The sequence below is a fragment of the Amphibalanus amphitrite genome, unplaced genomic scaffold, assembly GCF_019059575.1.
Source record: "Amphibalanus amphitrite isolate SeventyFive unplaced genomic scaffold, NRLGWU_Aamphi_draft 000185F_arrow, whole genome shotgun sequence".
Taxonomy (NCBI): Eukaryota; Metazoa; Arthropoda; class Thecostraca; order Balanomorpha; family Balanidae; genus Amphibalanus; species Amphibalanus amphitrite.
In genome coordinates, this window is record NW_024881680.1 from 304,704 (window position 1) to 325,577 (window position 20,874).

At 47.1% G+C, this 20,874-nt stretch overlaps 1 protein-coding gene across 2 annotated transcripts in view; it reads left to right on the forward strand.

The window, feature by feature from the left end:
- LOC122384285 (KN motif and ankyrin repeat domain-containing protein 3-like) overlaps positions 1–20,874 on the forward strand; it is a 55,097-nt gene that overhangs the window by 21,431 nt on the left and 12,792 nt on the right. For both annotated transcript variants that reach the window (XM_043371546.1, XM_043371545.1), the window contains exons 3-4: positions 5,985–6,057; positions 15,027–15,295. In XM_043371546.1, coding sequence (XP_043227481.1) covers positions 6,042–6,057; positions 15,027–15,295 — 285 coding nt within the window. In that variant the 5' untranslated portion in view covers positions 5,985–6,041. The remainder of the gene's footprint in view (positions 1–5,984; positions 6,058–15,026; positions 15,296–20,874) is intronic.

The following is a 20,874-nucleotide window of genomic DNA, read 5'->3' on the forward strand; positions in this document are numbered from 1 at the left end:
CTACCCTAAAAAATGTAATGGCCCTGACTAATGACCTTTGACCTGTGACCTACTTTTCGAGACCATGTTTGGCCGGAATCGCGATTCGGCGTATGTCGGCTCGCATTTGCCGCGCGTTTGCAGTCCTTTCGTGGTTTCAAGCGTTCAAACATGGGATATGATGCTGCTCCCATGCATTAGGGTGGATGTCAAGGTCACCAGAAGGTCAGGTCAGTTCATTGACCTTTGATGACCTCGGTTTACTTTTTCGAGTTTTATCAGCATCTTTCTAGGCTAGTTTTTTTAGCTGATTTCGAATTTAACAACCATATATGAACATTTACGAAGTATTTTTGGTGCCTTCGTAACATGTTACGAAGCTGTCAGAGGCGGTTGCCACCTAGTGCACCTACTACGAATACCCGGCAAAACCCTTACTGGTTGACCTGACCTGACCTGACCCGACCTGGCCTAAATGCATGAAGACATCATCTATGATCATAGCTAACATGATATTCGTGATCAGTTCCCTAAAAAACCCAATAGCAGCCACGTTTTACGACGTTCTAACAGGTCCCAGTTTTCCCCACTTTTGGGTCATTGACCTGACCTGGAAGGTCAACCGATGACCTAGGACCGACGACCTAGGATAAAATTGGGTACCATCGGCTTTCTCTCGTCACGGGCAGCACGCTCGTTTTTTCCGCGAAGCTCTAGCTCAATCAGGGGCGAAACGGCAAGGAGGGGGTTCAACGGACCCCCCCTTAAACGTTCGTGGCTGGAAAAACACCAATACGGGCGAGGGTTAACCCCCACCCTACTGTGGGGAGGGCTATTCATAGCCCCTCTCGTGTTTACGCAATATCTTTAAAACCGCTGGACGTATCAAAACAAAGCTTTTAGGACCTTCGGCTGCATCAATTTATTTGACACCTTGTGCACTAATAAAATTTTCGTAGCTACTATAGATCGGCCGGAAATGACGCCAGAGTGACATCATGTTCGGCCGATTTTGATGCAAAGCATTGAACAACGGTAATCGCTCTCAAGATCTGAGTTTTAACCCGGCAAGCGGTGGGCCTCCCGGCTACCTTCCGCGCGGTGGGAGGGGGGGATTTTTGACCCCCCCCCCCCGAATCTCCGAAGCTACTATGACGGATCGGTAAAATTTAAATGGCGTTCGATAGCCTTGTTAAATTTGTCGAGGGAACTTCAATTTCATTGACCTCGGGGTCACCGATGACATCACAGGCCAAGTCAAAGATAAAATGTTTCACCGTTCACGGGTCTTTTAAGGAATGCGCTGCAACATCGAGTAAAGGGCATTTTGTCAAAAATCAGCGATAGGGCGTGAGTTGCCTATTATACGAGCATATGTTGCTATTGGAGGTCACTGATAATACCAGGTCCGATCACCAAGGGTCAGCACATGAACCTATCTTTACTAAGTAGGGTTGTGCGATGCATGTTTTATGGCCAATTTTTCATATTCGCCTCAATGGTGTTGGTTATAAGACCATCAGGGACGGTTTTTTTGGTCACTTTCTGGTGGAGGTCAGGTCAATGTCAGGTCAAAAAGGTCAAATTTCAGGTCAAAGTTGATAGTTTCGCATAAAATTGGTATTGATTCGATGCCACTCGTCACGGCGAGTCTAATGGTGGTCTTTGTTTTGCGCTTTGTGGTCTAGAATTGCCAAAATCGAGTTTGAAAATTTGACGTCATTAATTTTGAACAGTTTTGCTATTGGAGGTCACTGATAATACCAGGTCCGATCACCAAGGGTCAGCACATGAACCTATCTTTACTAAGTAGGGTTGTGCGATGCATGTTTTATGGCCAATTTTTCATATTCGCCTCAATGGTGTTGGTTATAAGACCATCAGGGACGGTTTTTTGGTCACTTTCTGGTGGAGGTCAGGTCAATGTCAGGTCAAAAAGGTCAAATTTCAGGTCAAAGTTGATAGTTTCGCATAAAATTGGTATTGATTCGATGCCACTCGTCACGGCGAGTCTAATGGTGGTCTTTGTTTTGCGCTTTGTGGTCTAGAATTGCCAAAATCGAGTTTGAAAATTTGACGTCATTAATTTTGAACAGTTTTTTTTTTGTTATAACTTGGCAAAAAGGAGTTATCGATCTAATACTTGGAATGTGAATAGAAGTCCATAGTGGCTATTACATATATTCCGTTTGTTTCGAAAATCGAAAAACTTTTGGGATTTTTTGGCTATTATATCTATTTCTTTTTATTTTTGGGGTCAACTTCAAAAACAAAATCGAGAGAACAGTATAGTAGCCCTGGTAATTCTACACATTTCATGTCTTGAACATTTTTATGCATAATCAAATTTATAGACCTGACAGCTCTTCCCGCGAAGCTTTTTTTTTGGTCGACAATGGCAGAAATGACGTCACTCCGACGTAGCGGCCAACTTATCATAGCCTTTGGAAAAAAAATTTGGTCACAATGTGCAAAAGGGTACTGAAAGTTTGGTGAAGATCGGCGCAGCGGTTCTGGAGATATATCGAAAAAAAAACTAAAGATGGATGCAAAAAATGCCCCCCCCCCCCCACCGCCTTGAGGGTTAAGCTAGATCCTTTTTTTGCATGGGTGGACTCTACAGGGCTACCAAACTGATTTCGGACTTTCGAAATGTTGAATATTTTGAAAATTATAAATATAAAAACTCAGAAATTGTATTTTTTTATTTTTTTTACATATACGTTTCTGAATGAAAAAAAGCAGAATATGACCACGTTTCCATGGGCATCACTGATCCGGATCAGTAAAAATGGATTAGCTAATCCAGTATAGTTAGACAATATATGAAAATGAAAATAAGGGATTAACTGATTATATAAGCCTAATCCACTTGGAATTATATCATGTAACGAAGAGTTCGAGAAATATAATACGATTTAAGTTTGCTGATCCGGATCAGTGATGCCCATGGAAACGGGGTCTATATGTGTTTGAACACATATGCGTTGAATATATGTGAACTTCATCTGACAAACACCTTTTTTGTTGAAAAATGTCAACTTCAAAATTTGACCATTTTTGACCTAAAGTGACCTGACCTGACCTCAGCTATATTCAGCTAAAATGGCCTAAACTGACACATACAACACTGATTTCGATATATATGGCCTACATGAACCATAAAACATGTCTCACGTCACCGATGCACGATATAAAGCTTTCGTGACCTGGGATGAGATGGCCTTGACCTGAAAAATTCGAAGTACAAGTTCGGTACCCTCAGGTTATGTTACGCATATATTCACGAGTGTGCAAACAAAAAATGAGCCTGATCTGATTTGTTGGCCGGCGCCCAGAGTGCCAAGACGCTGATATTTTTACTTTGACCTGACCTGTGACGTCATCGATGACCTCGAGGTCAATGACATTAGGCTTCGCTCAACAATATTTCCAGGGCTACCAGGGGCCGTTTGAATTTTGACAATCGGCCCAGTAGTTTCGGAGTTAGGAGCCCCCCCCCCCCCCACTGTAACGTGCTGTAACGTGCTGTGGGGCGCGTTAGAGCACATACCCCAGTGAGGCGTGGGTTAACAAATAAAAAAACACGTTGATTTCCGACGCTGGGAAATGCCCGCAATGATACCCACCCCACCACCCTCCCCCTACCCGGTCCAACAGGGTCTCAAGGAAATTCAACAACATGAACCGAAACAAAGGCTGCGATCTTTGCTGGAAATGGCACTCGTGAGATAAGTATTATTATGCTGAAGATACAACGACTTACTTGTTATTTCCGAGTATCCTCCACCGTCAGCTACGCTAACCACCCACACAATCACCGTTCAAATATTTAAAACCACGGAGCACCTTCACAACGCCGGCGCGCGGCCGGAACTGACATGGCGGCGCCGCTGCAGCAGAGTCAGACGCACGTGGATTGTTAGTAAGGGTGTAGTGTTGTCATGGTGTTGCCATGGTATACCTTACCATAGCAGCAGAAGCACACCCAGGGAACTGTTGCAAGAAATTTCTGGCCTTTCGTCCATAAAACTATTAATTGCTCAGGGTCTCAGCTAGTCCTTGGATAACGCTCCTTCCAACATATCAAAAATTGGCAAACACCTCTATGGAAAGGAGGAGACTTGATCGCCGAATTCACCTGCTGGATCCGCCCGTGGAAAGGTTGATTTTACTATGGTAGGGAATATTAGCTTACGAGGGTATCTACTAGCCTCAGGTGGTTACCACCTTGTAAACTGGGGTACAAAACCACCCCTGATAAACGTAACCATGGTAATATCAACATGTCAAGGCAGGATAGTATTCAGCACCATAGTAGGCTGGTAGTAATATGATGGTAGGCTGATGGTAAAATTTACCAAAGCTAGTAACTTAGTAAATTGATGGTAAAAACTTTTTTCAGTGAATGTAGCCCTGTAGCCCATCATTGTTGAGTGGCTTCTTAGTTTTTGGAGTTGTAGTGCTAAGTAAGTTATTCTGATGACTACATTTTAACTTTTATTAACAAACTAATGATGCTAGAGATTCTCTGATCTTTTTGGTTGCGGAATTTTTATGAAAACCCTCCTATGTGTCAGTGTGACATGATGCGATATTGAATAATTCTCAAGATTCCCAAAATTCAATATCAAGTAGGCTTTCCTTCACATTGCTTAAATTTGGTTTAGTTTTTGTATTTTCCCAGTGGGTTTTGTTTGCATCAGTTTCCAAATTTTCTTAAATTGACATTAGTCGCAAAACCCATAGTGCACAAAGCTCTTGGCCCGGCCCGTCCATAGCCCGTTAACTAATGATATTTGGGGGCCCGGCCCAGCCCGTAGCCCAGCCCGGCCCATGGCCCGTTGGGCTGGCCCGGCCCGTGGCGAACACTGATGTGCAACAGGCAGCCCGCGGCGTCGGCGACGGCGGCGGTGAGGAGTTGGGGAGGGGGGGGGGGATCGTCACGTGCGGAGCTCTCAGTGGGCGTGTCCCGCGGCTCCCCTGATGGCGCTGGGATAGTGGAGATTGTCAGGAGCAGTGCGCCAGTGTTTGTGCTGCCGGAGAGAGAAGACTTATGAAAAACAGATTGGTCGGCTAGGTGGAGTTATGGCACCTGTTATGCATTTTATGACTGAATCATTGTTCTGGATTGTGCGGTGCATAATCAAAAGTCTCCTAGGAAGCTAGGCAGCGAAGGTATTCGGAGGTTACGATGGAATTTAGGCTTTTAAAGACCAGAGGTCGGGAGGTTTTTTGTATATACAAGATTTGTTGCAAGCTGATGTAAATTTTGTATCCTGAGCTGTCTGATGAATTCCAACTTGAATCGTCAGCAGAGTCCAGCAAGTCCACAGCTGAGCGACGCTCCCACTCTGGTCTGTGACGTCATCGGTGACTGGTCTCCACCACCGATGACGTCACGGCTGGGGAGAGGCTCACGCATAGCTCTGCCACGCGCCGGCCCGAAGGCTGACTGGCGCCGAGATATAAGGGCGACTCCACCCACGGCGCCGCCGCCGCCCCCGCCACCGCCGCCGCCGCCGCCGCCCCCGCCCAGATTGGCGGCCGGTTCCGGTCGCAGCAGCCCACACCCCGAGCCGCTCATTGTCCGACAGCTACACAACCACAGCTGTGGATGTGGTCTAAGTCTGACGGACAACATCCTGTCCGACTTTATCGACAGTGCTAGAATCCATGCGGTGCTGCTGTCACTGCTTCAATAGCTGTGAGTTAGCTGATCAAATCAGTGCACTGAGAAAAATCAACATTTATCGACCGCCTGCCAACCGCAGTCCGCGCGTGAGACGCGTCAGGTGGGGTTCCTCTGTGCCGCAGCGCGTGTCATCTCCTGCTGTATTTACTCAACACCTTCTCGCTGTGACGTCAGAGACGTACGCGTCCGCCGCGACCCAGCCGGCCAGTCCAGGCGGCCGCGTTTCGCAAACGGTGCCGCACAGTCTCGGACCGGTGCAGTCGTTTACGCAGTGAGTCGTTGACCGGTGTCTTTTCTGTGTGTTCTACAGGTGTCTGCGGGCGTGCGGACCGCCTAGAAGTGCCTGTACGGCGGACGGGACCTCACGATGAACGGCAAACAAGGTATGTTGACTCGGTGACAATCTTATCCACCGCGGCCGTCGTCGCCGTCGTTCGGCGTCTCATGCGGGCGCCGTCGGCCGTGTGTGAACCGTGTGTAAAGTGGGCGAGGCCGCCGCTGGGCCTCGTCTGTTTGTACGAACATGTTTGTATAGGCGAATGGCCGATAGACGGTGTGCCAGTGTGTCGGAGTTCGTGTACGATTTCCACGTGTCGGGCCGGAGCTTAGGATAACGGCATTTATATCAAATTTGAGACATGAAGTTTCTGAAAAATGAACATGTTTTTTCAGCTACCAGCATTACGTTATTGTTGAATAGCGACAACTATTATGCCTAGTGGTATGCTGAAATACCTTGCCATCAGTGCCTATTGCCTTGCACAACTGTAAGAATCGTATCCTACGCTTTTCTCTGCCGAGTTCCCGCGTCCCTAGACCCCACTGCTGCCCTGCGGCGCAGTCTACCTTCAGGCATTTTTGGTGCTGCCATCTATGTGCAGCAAGCAAAATTATTTTGCCGGGCGTTGTTATTGGGCTGATTTTATTGTAGCTTTTTAGTCTTTAGATATGATTTTTAAACTTGATAATCTATGACTTGCCTCAAAGCAGGCATACTTGAGATATTGTTTTCCTGATTTCATATTCAATTTTGCTAAGAGTTCCCATTTCTGCTTTTGTCCGACGGCAGCATGCGCATCCGTTTGGCACTCGTCTGGCAGAAGAAGTCTCCTTCACTGGGCCCTCAGCTCTATGCCCACACTTCGCCCCGGACCACGGTAGTTGAACTGGAGGCAGAGTGCAAACACCAGCCAAGGCTAGCTTCGGTACACCGGAATACAAAACCAGCCATGCTCAGCACACTGCTGAAGGAAACGGCGCTTTTTATCAAGCTGCGTGTTATATATTCGTCAGAACCGCTCTTGTTCGCTAGAATAACAAGATGTTGTTTAACGCTTACGTTTTTGTGGAAATAGAGACATTTTTCACTCTAGTCTATGTTAAGCTTACCTAGAGATCAACTAGGATGGTTTTATGCGATACATGTGCCTTACCACTTATCTTTAATAGCTCATCGATGATGTCAATCAGCCTCTGGTCGCTGTTCCTAATATCAAGAGCGACCCACGCACAAATTACCATAAACATGAAGAGGTTTTGAATAAAGCAATTTTAGATTGACACTCTGCCAATCAGAATTTAGGGATTAGTCGAGATAAACCACAACACTTAGTCCGTTATTCATACGTGAATGATTGGTGTCGAAACCTGTTCCGTTAATCACGGCTAAACATAGCACTCTAAAATGGAAGTTGTGGTATCGTACAGTTTCCTTAGTAGAGCCTTCAATTTGCATTTATTCTTTCCATTCTAGGAATGACTCAAACGTAAACTTTATATTTTTATGAAATCTGCGTATTTTATGACTTACACACTCACAGTGCACTCCTGCTTCTTCGATGTCGTGCGTCATCAGGCGTCGATTCAAATCCATCGTTATCGAGACAAAACACCCATAGAATGTCTGAAGTATTAACGGTATTGACATGCCCTTTCATTTGTCCTCTAAGACACATACGAGTATATCTAGCATTGTTTCTGCAAATGAATGTACCTGCACACGCGGCTGAGCGGATGTCACCTCGATTGACCCGGGAAGTCACAGCAGGTGTGCTGACTCTGGATGTAACTACTGACATACGCCACACTGCTTCTCCGTCCATCAGAGGAGAGAGCGAGACGAGACAGCGCCCACCTGTCTCGGCCAGCTGCCGCATCTCTCTCTCTCCCTTCTCTCTCTCTCTCTCTCTCTCTCTCTCTCTCTCTCTCTCTCTCTCTCTCTCTCTCTCTCTCTCTCTCTCTCTCTCTCTCTCTCTCTCTCTCTCTCTCTCTCTCTCTCTCTCTCTCTCTCTCTCCCTCCCTCCCTCCCTCCCTCCCTCCCTCCCTCCCTCTTCATCCACTTGCAATGCTCTTATTTGCACATATGTCTAAATGACCTCTCTGGAAGTTAGGATCATCATTTGACCGCAGATGAATATTTCGTCTACCGTTTTCCCTTGATTGCAGGCATGGATCGAAGTTACCATCAACATAGTAGAATTCTGTCTGTAAAGACTCAAGCGATTCTTGATTGTAAAACGTATATTTTTATTTAGGGCATTGATGACGATATTTGACCATGCCTACCCTTAACATCATAGAGTCAACGTACATCTGTCTTCAATATTCGTTGTTTTCCCTGGAAGATCACGCTCGGATAATTTCTGATATCTCCAAACAAATTTCATTCAATCTGCAAGTAACCCAGCGGAACCGTGCACTTATTGCACGCAGTGGTCGCAGCTAATCCGTCATCTTCAATTGCCGATTGACAGAAGTCGTTTGTAGCGTTAGCGGCTCTGATGAGGACTGATCAATGACATCACCTGGTGTCAGCATCAGTCGTGGGAGGCGGTCACACGACGAACCGAGTGTCTAACGAATTGGTGACAGACGCAGAGACTGATCTCAGGAGGATGATGGACGCACTTTTTGTTGACTGTAGGATGTGACCTGCTTGTGTGATAAGGACTGTCGACAGCCACTTTAGCCACTTTATCGATGCAGTCAATGTTGTCATTTGTAGAGACCTGACGGCAGTGTCTTTGAACTCAAGTGCAATTAGATGCCTGCTGGTATTTTAGAACTATATGACCAGTATAACGCCTTTTGGGGCGACTAACGGAGCGAGCGAGAGGGTGGGCCTTGCACGTGCGAAATTGCGAGGGGGTACCTCCAACTGACTTGTGCATGGCACCCTACTAACCGGTCTCTAGCGATGTGCCAAATTTGGGCAAAATCGGCCCAGCCGTTCTCGAGATCTGGAAGCGGCACCCTGCACGTGCGCACGTGCAAAATGGGTCCCAACTGACTTGTGCACGGCACCCTACTAACCGGTCCCTAACTGTGTACCAAATTTGAGGGTAATTGGTCGAGCCGTTCTCGAGATCTGGAAACGACCCCTGCACGTGCGCACGTGCAGCAGCGCCCCAACTCTGGCACATGGATATGCAGTGCCTAGTGGGTGCCTACCTACATGCCAACTTTCAGCGCAATTGGCCAAGTAGTTACCGAGATAGTGCAACAATTACAAAACGGACACCTCTTCGTTTTGCACGTGGCACGTGCATAAGGGGTCACCCACATGCATCAGGAATAGTCCAATACTTGGTAGAAGGAATGAAGCTACCCTACAAAAATTACTGCGTGTAAATCGGTCAAGTGGTTGCTGAGATATAAGCCTCGCAAAAGCGTGACCACGGCCGGCCGGCCGCTCATACTCAGAAATTTCCGTTAATCTAAGGAATATACAGGGTGATAAAAAAAAATGGAACCCCTAACTTAAAATGTCTATAAGTCAGAAAATTTTCACTTTGTTGATAAATTGTACACGCCATTAGAAAGAACGTTCAATTCTCTATAAAACCAAGTTGATTGTAGGGTAGCCTGGGGCAAGACGCCCCAGATAATTTATTTTGCTACATAACTTTTGTCCTACTTCACCTGGAAGGCCAAATTTGTGCTCAATGCGTTCTTTGGACATTTTACTTTAAATTCCGCCCCTCAAATTCATTCACTTATGATCGGGCTCCCAGCTATGAAGTGATTTGTGAAGCAGCTGCAAATGGGGCATTTTGCCCCAACCCCAGGGCAAAACGCCCCACGGCCCGGGGCAAGAAGCCCCATTCTCTAGATTAAAAATTAAATATGCTAGTTGACCAAATCTTATATGAGAGGTCCGTTAGACTTTGGGAGGCACGGCACTGAAGTTAGCACCTTCCATCCTATCAGGTGTTCAGCTATGAAACTATTGTATGAGCAGGTTTTTCACCTGCCTCATAAGGCCAAATAATAAATTATTGCCATGCAACTGTCAACCAAATACTTCCTTTGCCATCCGGTTGCTGAGAAAACTACACATAAATGCATAGAAGCTTACTGTTTGCCAGCTACCGAACATTAGGAAGTGGGTAGTACGAACAACACATGAGGCAAAACGCCCCATGGGGCTTTTTGCCCCGCGACCTACTGGGGCGTTTTACCCCATCACGTAGTTCGGTCAGAAAACAACGCCTTGCACTCCAGCAAGACATAATTTAACACGAACCAACCCGGCATTATAAGCGTGAGATAATAGTTGTTCAAAATACATAAAAGTCGTTAACCTGATGTGCACCATAAAAGAACGCCATGATGCATAACCTGACAACAAAACATAAAAATCACTCCAAAAACACATTTTTGGCTATATCTCCCTAAGGAGTCATCACAATTTCTTTCCAGTCTGGTCATATATATATAGTGCACGTTTTATAGAAGAGAGAATATTTCCCCAGATCCTTGCCAGTTCCGAGAAACATCGGTGAGGCGTTTTACCTCGGCGGGGCGACTTGCCCCGGTCTACCCTACTTACTTATTATTATAAATATTGCCCTAGACATATGCCTATAAAATTTGTGTCACGAAACTCAGTGAAACGGTTTTGAACATACTATGCGCAAATCAGTGATTGACGGTTTGCTGTTCTGACCATGTCGCTTGTTGGAGGTTCATGAATAAAAATAGCTCATTCACGTGCTATTGTGAGGAAAGAAAAGACTGACGGCCTGCTGGGACCAGTTTCCCAGAGACTGCTGGCCCGCACAGTCGGAGCTGTCCCCAAGCAATTGCAGGCCTGCGTGACGGCCCCCGGAGCTCGCCGTTGAGCACATGCTGTGATGAACAGCGGAAGCTAGGGCGCGTGTATCTGTTTTACTGTGTGCTTCTGTGTTAACTTTTATGAAATAAAATTGAATTTGGATGTGGTGTTATTCGCAAAAAGACAACAGATAGAGTGCTAACGGATTTCAACGCATTGTTAACATTTGGCGATTTCGTTTCACTCAGTTTTCTGACGTTCATTCCAAAAGCTAATAGTGTGCCAATGCTTTACAACATACATTCACCAATTTGACGTGATTTTATAGAGGATTTATTGCTCTTTCTAATGGTGTTCGCAATTGGTCAATAAAGTGAATACTTTCGGACTTAGAGACATTTTAAGTTAGGGGTTCCAAATTTTTTGGATCACCCTGTATATTCCCGACCGGGGCTGGGAAAATGCGTTTTATTCACCGAGGTTTTTGTGCGGAGGACCGAGTGCCGGTAGGCACGAGCAAGATTACTTTACTACTCGGCACGAGGTCCGTAGCAAAAAACCGAGGTGAATAAAACTGCATTTTCACAGCACAGCCCAAGGTTGGGAAGAGATTTACCACATGCCGTACCGGCGCAACAGTTAATATCATATTCATTTGATATTTTACACTTTAATCTTAATATTGTGTTAATATTATATAAATACTATGTTAATATTTATAGTCACCGTGATTATTTGTTTGTGTTTTTCATTATTAGGCTGCGTTGAGTATGAAATGTGAAGTTCCTACTTCCCCCTTATTTAGGGTTTGAAAAAGCTGAGGATGAAGATGGTGAAACGCCAGAAGTTAGAATAAAGATATGGAGTCCAGCAGGAGTGAGGAAACCGTGAGGAAAACTAAAAATTGAGTGAAACGCTGAATCAAACGCGTCTTGGATCCCAGCTGGAACAATATCAAATGTTTCATTGTGGCACGTTTAGATGCTTCACGCATTTAAATTGTTCGTTTTTTGCGTGCATTATGTAGAAATAATGATTATTCCGACCATGTTCTGCAGCAATAAATACATTGGCATTGGAACGATAACCTTGTTTAGTTGAATTACGTTGACAGCAAAAGTATGTAAACACGCAGTCACTTACTTTTGCTGTTGCTGTTAGTGAACACACAATCCATAAATATCTTCTTTGAAACACGGTCGTCAAGTTAGATGTAAGTGAATCCTAATCTATAATCTAAGATTCGGAATCAGGTGAGCCCCTACGATTTGGACCAAACTTGGTCAGTGGATAGTACGTAACGTCCTGATTACGATGCACCCAAAATCTAAGCTCGGCCCGCCATATTTACGAAGTTACGAATGTTTTAATTTCAAGGTCATTCTGGAGAGCCCCTACGATTTCCGTCAAAATTTGTGTACGGACACACTAGATGCTCCTCATTACGAATATCACAAAATTTAAGCTCGGCCCGCCATATTTACGAAGTTACGGAGGTTTGAATTTCAAGGTCATTTGGGTGAGCCCCTGCGATTTCCGTCAAAATTGGTATACGGACATATTACATCCTCCTCATTACAAATATCATAAAAGTTAAGCTCGGCCCGCCATATTTTTCAAGTTACGGAGTCACAAAGTTACGGAATTTCAAGGTCATTCGGAGAGCCCCTCCGATTTTCGTCAAAATTTGTATGCGGACACATTACATGCTCCTCATTACGAATATCGTAAAAGCTAAGCTCGGCCCGCACTATTTCAAAAGTTAGAGCTGTTTGAATTTCAGTGAGTTTCAAACGTCAGTAACTTTTGAAATAGTGCGGGCCGAGCTTAGCTTTTACGATATTCGTAATGAGGAGCATGTAATGTGTCCGCATACAAATTTTGACGAAAATCGGAGGGGCTCTCCGAATGACCTTGAAATTCCGTAACTTTGTGACTCCGTAACTTGAAAAATATGGCGGGCCGAGCTTAACTTTTATGATATTTGTAATGAGGAGGATGTAATATGTCCGTATACCAATTTTGACGGAAATCGCAGGGGCTCACCCAAATGACCTTGAAATTCAAACCTCCGTAACTTCGTAAATATGGCGGGCCGAGCTTAGATTTTGGGTGCATCGTAATCAGGACGTTACGTACTATCCACTGACCAAGTTTGGTCCAAATCGTAGGGGCTCACCTGATTCCGAATCTTAGATTATAGATTAGGATTCACTTACATCTAACTTGACGACCGTCTTTGAAACTGGTTCTTCCGCTCAGAATATTCAGTAAAATCTTGTCTGGGAAAATCAAAAAGCCCTAGGGCCGAATCGTTTCCCAAATACCTTCAACATTAGCCGAGGCGGGCCGAAGCCATTTCCCAAATGCACGTGCTAATGTTAAAGGGATATCTCGGCATGTGGTAAAGACTACGCTCGCTTCGCTCGCTCCGTAATGAAAATTTGAAACGTTGAAGTGTCAAATTCCTTTCCTATGTATAGGAAAGGAATTTGACACTTCAACGTTTCAAGTTTTCAGAACAGTTCACATTTTGTTTCGATACTTAAAAGAAAAAATTACCGGTTGGCCCAGATGGTCGCCATAGGACAATTCTTACGCCTTCCGGCCTTGTTTCTGTAACTTCTCACTAATAAATTTCAGTTCTTCACTTGTCTTTAGCCGTTATCATACCCAGCTGGTATCTTCCGATGGCCAGGGGATACTATGGTGTGGACTGTGGAGAGCCGATATTCAGCCATGCAGAGACGCCTTCTCCATTTGCAGAACCAGCCGCTATCATCATCATGTCATGCATGCATGTTTTATAGCACGAATGTCTACCGTACGTTAACTCTCTGTGTGGGATGCTTCACCATTTGTCCGGCGTGTGCCACCGTCTTAGCTGACCTCATACTGGCTGCACCACGGGGCTGGTTTAACTGTCCGTCTGCAGCCGTGCAAAAGAAACAAAAATCCGCGGCCCGAAAAAGGAGTAATCTATTCATTAATCACCATTTTCATCGAACTGTTCAACAGCCGTCGGAACATTGCGAAGTTCTGCATTGCCTCGCGATTCTCATCGCTACGAAACACTTTTCTTGTTTCCATCGCTTCGCGTTGAACAAGTAGCTTGGGACTGTGGATAAATCCCTGAGATAGAGACGTGTGAAAATTGGGATAGGACATGTCAAAGCCACCAGGCATACCGAAGGCTTACGCCACTTTGAGTGGGTAAAAAGTCCATCTGTTGATTTGTATAGCGCGCTGTGTCATTCAATAACCGTTACCGCGGCCGACCAAACGACCTTACGATCTAATCTCTGCCCCAGTCGAGCTGGTTTTTATCCACCTACTTTGCAGATGAATGGAGTAAATGAAACGAGGGCGAAGACATGTGTGGGGTGGAATAGATCAGTGGTGTTGGTGGGCAAGGTTTTAGTTTCATGATTACTTGCCAGTTTTGATTGAATGTTAGGGCAAGCTTTTTTGTGCGAGATGTCCAAAAATAGCGCTTTAAATGAACGCATAGTTGACGCAGACCTATCAGTCATCTGCAAACCTACATCAGGTGCACGTTTATCTCTCATCGTCACAGCTTGCTTTCACTGTATTGCGATCGTTCCGATCGTTCTGGGCCGGCGTCGCCCCCTCCTCTGTGACGGTCACGCAGGCTCGTGTGAGCTGAGTATGCAGATCACCGTGTCGGTGCGTGACCTGACCTCACGTGACCTCTCGTGACCGGCCCCGCCGCCGTGGTGTCTCCAGTGGTGACCTCAGCTGACGGGGTCACGTTTGATGATTCTTGATCGCGGTTGAGCAACGGCGACAGCTGGTGGGTCGATAGGAATGCTTTCTCCAGCCGCAAGCTCACAGAACAGGTCACATCACGTAGCCGCGGGCATAGTGATGGATGATGACCTTTGAGGTCATGAACGGAGTTGTGTGTCGGGATGTGCAATGTGCGTGGTGTTTAGGTGCATCATGTAGCGGAAAACGGTGGCATTATCTAGTAAAGACCACCATCTTTCGTCGAGCCAGATTGTTTTTCTTCTACTCATTCCGTCTTTAATCAGTTTTCGCAACACCAAAGCATCCACTAAGTCACATAACATATGTATGTCCCATGTAACACTCAGTCACATAACATCATTCCACTAAGGCACTAACGTTTGCAATTTGCATTATCACGTGGTCCAGCTGTTTCGAACGTTTTAAATGAAAATAAAGGATGGTGTTTTTTTGATTATTTTTGTTGTCGCTTTTCTTCATACTTTCTGTCTGACCAATATCCCTCCCTCTCCGTGTCTCCGGCAGGCGGCGAGGCGCTGTCATTCAGCCGCACCAGCCGCAGCTACAACTCCCTGCCGCGTCACCTACCCAGCTCGTACTCTGTCCCGTACGGCTACAAGATCGACCTCGACTTTGTCCGCTTCTGTGACAGCTACTATGACAACCGGGACAGCCAGCGACCGGCCAGCCGGCTGCGGCGCACCAAGAAGAGTCACAAAAAGTCCTACAACACACTGCTCGGACTGCACAAGGAAAAGGCCGACAAACCAAAGTCCATCAGCCCACCGGCACAGGTAAGCAGGACAACGGGGGTCGTTGGTCTGGGTTGGTCGGTTGTGGTCGGCTGGTCTGGGCTGGGCCCAACTCATGTTCCTGATTTGTGACATGGAAGTGGCGGACGTAAGTTGCCTTTAAATTACTCCCAAACAAATATCACGCTATTTCCTCACATGTTTTGAAGACAGTCATGTTGACACGAACCGTGGCTCATGTTTGGAGCATTTATGAGAAGATAAAAGAAGTAAATACTTCAGCAATGAAATAAAGCAATTACCCCGAGGCTAGTCTGAATCCTCACGCCGCTCGCCATATGATACGCCCCTGCCCATCGGTCCCCCACCCATGTAGCCTGTGCCGATGACGGACGCGATGAGACGGTGGCAGCTGGGCTACCGGGCCGCCCTTCTCGTCTCCTCCACATCACAATGTCTGGCCGGGGCCGTCAAACTGCGTCAGTTGGCCGCCTTTCAGGTGTGACGGGTGTGACCCGTGTGCTGTGATGTGATGTGATGTGATGTGTGACCTCCAGATATGCGGTGTTTGTGCCGCTGATGTGACAGTTTAATCCCCCAGAGATGCGTTGGTTTGATCTCCAGAGACGCGTTGGTTTGATCCCCTGTGACGTGTTTGATCCTACCTACTTATCGCGTACTGGCCTCTTGTAGTGTGTGGACTTGTTGCATCACAAGCGGGACTTGTGAGTGTGTATCAGCCGCATGCTGTGAGTGAACGTTTCGAGATGGTAGCTAACAAGATTAGAGTTATTGCTGATTGCCACAGACCGTAACATTCCATCGATTGGACCTATGTGTGTCGTTTTGTGTGCCATCCAGCATGCAAGCGTGATTGTGAATGAGTCTTCTCGGCGTGTCGTAACGTTAATTGCTCTCATTGTCTTACTATGCATGCTTTCCACCCAGATAAGGTAGAAAGCGACTCGTTTGTTATTCGACTGAAGTCAAATGGATCGAGGTCGGAATTTGTACGATTTCCATTCATTCTTATTCATCCACTTACTGCAATTAAAGTGCTGAAGCTATGCTTCTAAAATGCCGCCAGTTTTTGTGGGCAACTCCCTTTTACACAAATGGCATTGCTGCTGCTGATTCGACCTTTTCGTTCACTACTACCATTACACTTATGTTTGGTATCTTTGTAAGGAGATTGTAAAGACACGGGGTGCCGTCATCAGTCATTGAAGGCATTGGAAGTCTGATGTTCATGGGCTCTCAGTCGGCTCTGAGTATGTCGTAGCAGTTTAATTACGATCGAATCACGCGTGGGGCGCGAAACGAATCACATCCAGAAGGCGAAAACAGTGGCTCGCATGGGTAGGAGGGAATGTTAAGTCACGCTGGCATTTATCCTCCACTTATGTATGAGATTAAAGTTGGTGCTAATTCTACATTCATTCGACATCACCTTTTCTGCAAAGTGATGTAGCAGAACTCTCTAGTGCAGTGAGTCACATCACGATGCAATGTGCGGTTTCACCTAGCCTGGGAAGTGGGTAATCCACCGCCGACCTCTGGGTCAAACGATGCCCTGCTCTGACCCTTTCAGACGGTGCTCTATTTCACGACATTGTCTGAAAGCAGGAACAAAGCCGGCTCTATGGATTGCTCCGGTGCGCCGGCCAACCGATTGTTACGGCCTCATTAACCCCGCGGGGCTAGTGTCACGCACCCCCGGAGAGCAGGTCACGTGGGACCCGGCGGGGCGGCACTGGTGGACGTCCAGCTCCGTGGGGAGCTGCTCCCAGCGTCCGGCGCTGGACAGCACGTGCTTGGCAGCCACACGGGTCAGTGAAGGGACCTCGCCCTCGGCTGATCGAGTGCGGCAATTAGCGCGCCTCCGTGCCGGCGAGAGGCACTCAAGGAACTGCAGCGCTGCATTCCCACTCAGCCGGGCCATGGGAGCAAATGTAGACTGTGCGTTCTCAACGTGAATGGGATTCTAATTACGTCGCGGCACAGAAGACACTAGCCACTTTGCGTTTGAAGGGATTGCGAACTGTGCTTTCAGCCGCTGGCGTTGGTTGATATTATTCTGCGATATTTGACAGATATTCGGAATCATCGAGACCGAATAAAATACCGCAGCACTTTATATTTCAACATCGCATCTCTCGGCCCACAAACTAAGCCGGTGCCCGTCCTACCGTCCGGTCCCTTCTTACCAAACCAACTTTTTATATCATCCTCTCTCCTGTCCAACAGGTCACCACTACCGCCCTTGCCACTCACCGCTCCCAGGGCATAATCACAGGACTCGGCTGGCCCTCCTGGCTCTCCGCGCTCGCCCGGCCCTCCGCGCTCGCCCGGCCCTCCGCGCTCGCCCGGCCCTCCGCGCTCGCCCGGCCCTCCGCGCTCGCCTGGCCCTCCGCGCTCGCCTGGCCCTCCGCGCTCGCCCGGCCCTCCGTGCTCTCCCGGCCCTCCGCGCTCGCCCGGCCCGCACCTCGCGCTCGCGAGGCCCGCAGCCCGCCGCGCTGGTCCACGCAGGAACACCTGCCCCCAGGAGAAAGGCACCGTGGCGCGCGCGGGGCGATAGGGGCGGCTGGTGATGCGTGGCCCGGTCAGGGTCATTTGGGTGCTATCGACACGATCGACAGTGCTACAGACGGCTTCCTCAGAGAAGGGTTGGGGAAAGGTGACCGTCGTTCAAAAGATCTGAAGACGGGAAGTGAGACAGAGGAGATGGTATCGGGTGGACTGGACATAGCCTGTCGCGGCGACTTGTTGTCTGTCGGTAAACGACTGAAGGAACCGCAAGCTACAATGATGAGCGATGGTGACACCGTCGTTTGTAACGTTCACACGTCACTGGACACATGCGACACACTCGATAATTGCTGTGAAAATGAACGCAATGTCAGCACGGGAACCGGATGAGAGCTGAGTCGGTCTGTGACTGTATTTTCGGATGGCAGGCTACTGTTTTTTAAGTGGTTTGTTTCACCAATGAGGCGTATCGAGCGCATCATGAGTCGCTGAGCCAAGACCATGACCGAACCACAACAACCGCAGTAGAACAGGGCCACCGCAACAGCGCGTCTCTCGTATCGCAGAAGTGTTACAGGGTCACAACAACAACTCGTTTACTGTATCACTACGGGTGTAACGTTACGGAGCTGAGGCCACACGCATGGGCCATGCGCTGGAATAATAGCTGAAACGCAACTGCGCAACATTTGCTTCAGTCTTCGTAACTCTATATGGAAAAGTTTGATGTAAGATTGTTGTGTCAATTCGAAACCAGCCGAGATGATAGCGAAACAGATTGAAATGACTGGATTTAAAACAGCTTTCTCTTCGGGAACAAAGGTAGGGGATATACTGAAAAACCACACAAAAAGAAATGGAGAAGAAAAAAGTTTAGTGTATAAGATTCCTTGTGGTTTTTGTGACAAATCATATATAGGGGAAACCGGGAGGGGCTTAGACGTTAGATTAAAGGAACATAAGCGGGACATGCGAAACAACGCAGAACATAGCGCGGTAGTAATTCATGCTCAGAAAACACATCATTTACCAAGATGGGGCGGGGCGGAAATTATAGCATTATGTAAAAACAACGACAATCGGAAGGCGACAGAGGCGGCATTTATAGCAATGAACGAAACGATTAATATTAGGGTGGGTTCGATGAAATGGGCAAAACCAGCGGCGATGTATAGTTTAAAGAAGACGCGTCATTAGTTTGTATAAGTACCTACTTGTTCATGATCGTTCTGTATAAATTTGTTGTTATCCATGTGTCATATGTATGTCAGTGATCTATTTTGCTACCATTTTTTCGTGGATATTCTCCTACAGGTGGATTAGTAGTGAATATGTCATATGCATGAACTTTTAAAATCAAGACGATTGCACTGTGACGAGCTCGAATGTTTGTGTGCTATATCTTGTTTTCTCTGTGATTGTCATGCTGATGAAGATTTAATAATCGAAACGCGTCCATGCACTAAAAAAAAAAACATGCACTATTTGTTCCGTGTTTTTCTACTTGTCTCTATCAATATACAAGAGTTATTGAAGTTCGTGATCATTTACTATGCACTTTTTTGCGAAAATAGATTAGGGGTTCCGGGGTAATTAAACGTCTTAAAAGCATACAATCATAATAGCTGAAACGCTGCGTGAAGCTACCTGTCAGAGTCTGGCTGACAGTGTTGAAGGGCGTCGGCACTGAGACGGTCACTCGGTGAAAGTGTTGCTGCGTTCACTGGAGTCTGGGTGGGTCCGAGACGCAGCCGTCCGACCTTGCCGAGCGAGAGACTGAGAACTAGCTGTACGGCTCGTATGTGACCCGGTGTGGACCGGTGTTTATCCTTCGTGTTGTCTGCCGCAGGGAGGCTGGCGGGCTGACATACGAGTACGATGAATAGAAGGGCCGGTTGGTGGTTCGATAGTCATAGGTTGGGGGGAGGGGGACGTAGTTGTTGAATATGAATGGGTCATTCATCAATGGTGTAACGAATAGTAGCATGATGAAGCATTGCAATATCAGGATAAATAAATAGAAATGTATACCTAACTCAACTACGAAAGCACATAAAAACCTGGTCCGTGCGACACAGATTCTTGAAGCCACGATAGTGCGCAGAAGGGTGAATGTGACCGTCCCAGGAAACTATAGCCGTGGCATTGCTCCCGGTGAGAGCCGGCACTGCCCATAGCTCGTGACTCGACCCTCTATGATGGACAGGCCGTGCCGAGCCGGCCCATACCTGTCAGGACGCGCACCGGGCTGGGGTCCCTGTTATAGGAACGGCAGCGTCCCTCCCTTCTCACCGCTCGGCGGGGCGGAGTGCCGAGTTTCGACACTCCTCCATCCCGCCCGCCGCTCGGCCTCACCCGGCGGCGCAACAAGCACGATTGGACGGAATGGAAAGTACAGCCTTTGACGGCTTCTCTGGAGGCGGCGCGGTCGGCTGACGGACGCCTCATTGTCAGGCGCGTAATCACGAGTCTGAAGTTACTGGGGACCACATGGAGGGCCGCAAAGTCCAAATATAAGGTATATTTCAGGATCAGCCTTCGCCCGAGTGTGTGTGTGGGGGGGGGGGGGGCGTTTTTGGCCAAACCTGCCAGTTTTTTTTTGCACGTGTAAGGAAAACCGCGGCGCGCACGCCGCGAAACTTGGATTTAGGGCCTTGGTATGGCTTATGACACCTCAATTGTGTGTGAAAATTTTGACCCCAGGTCACCTAAGGGCAGGTCACCAGGTCAAGTAAAGTAACCATGCCTCTAAAAAAATGGTGACTGTCATTCCTACAGTTTACATCCCAGAAGAAACTCGAGCTTTGGCATGAGCTTTTGCAGCATGAACAATTCTATCTCAAAGTTCTAACATCGGTGACCTAATGTCAGGTCAATTTTGCAACCCCTCCATTTTAAGTCATTGGGAGAAAATTGAATTGTTTTTGTTTTGGCCGAAAACACATTCAAACACCGTGACACAGGTAAACACGACACATTGAATTTGAACCGGAAAATTGCACCTGCGACCCCTTTTATGCCCCTGAGGTCATCTCAGGACATGAAACATCTTCCAACAGTTTTTTTTTTACCATAACTTTAGGTAGAAACAT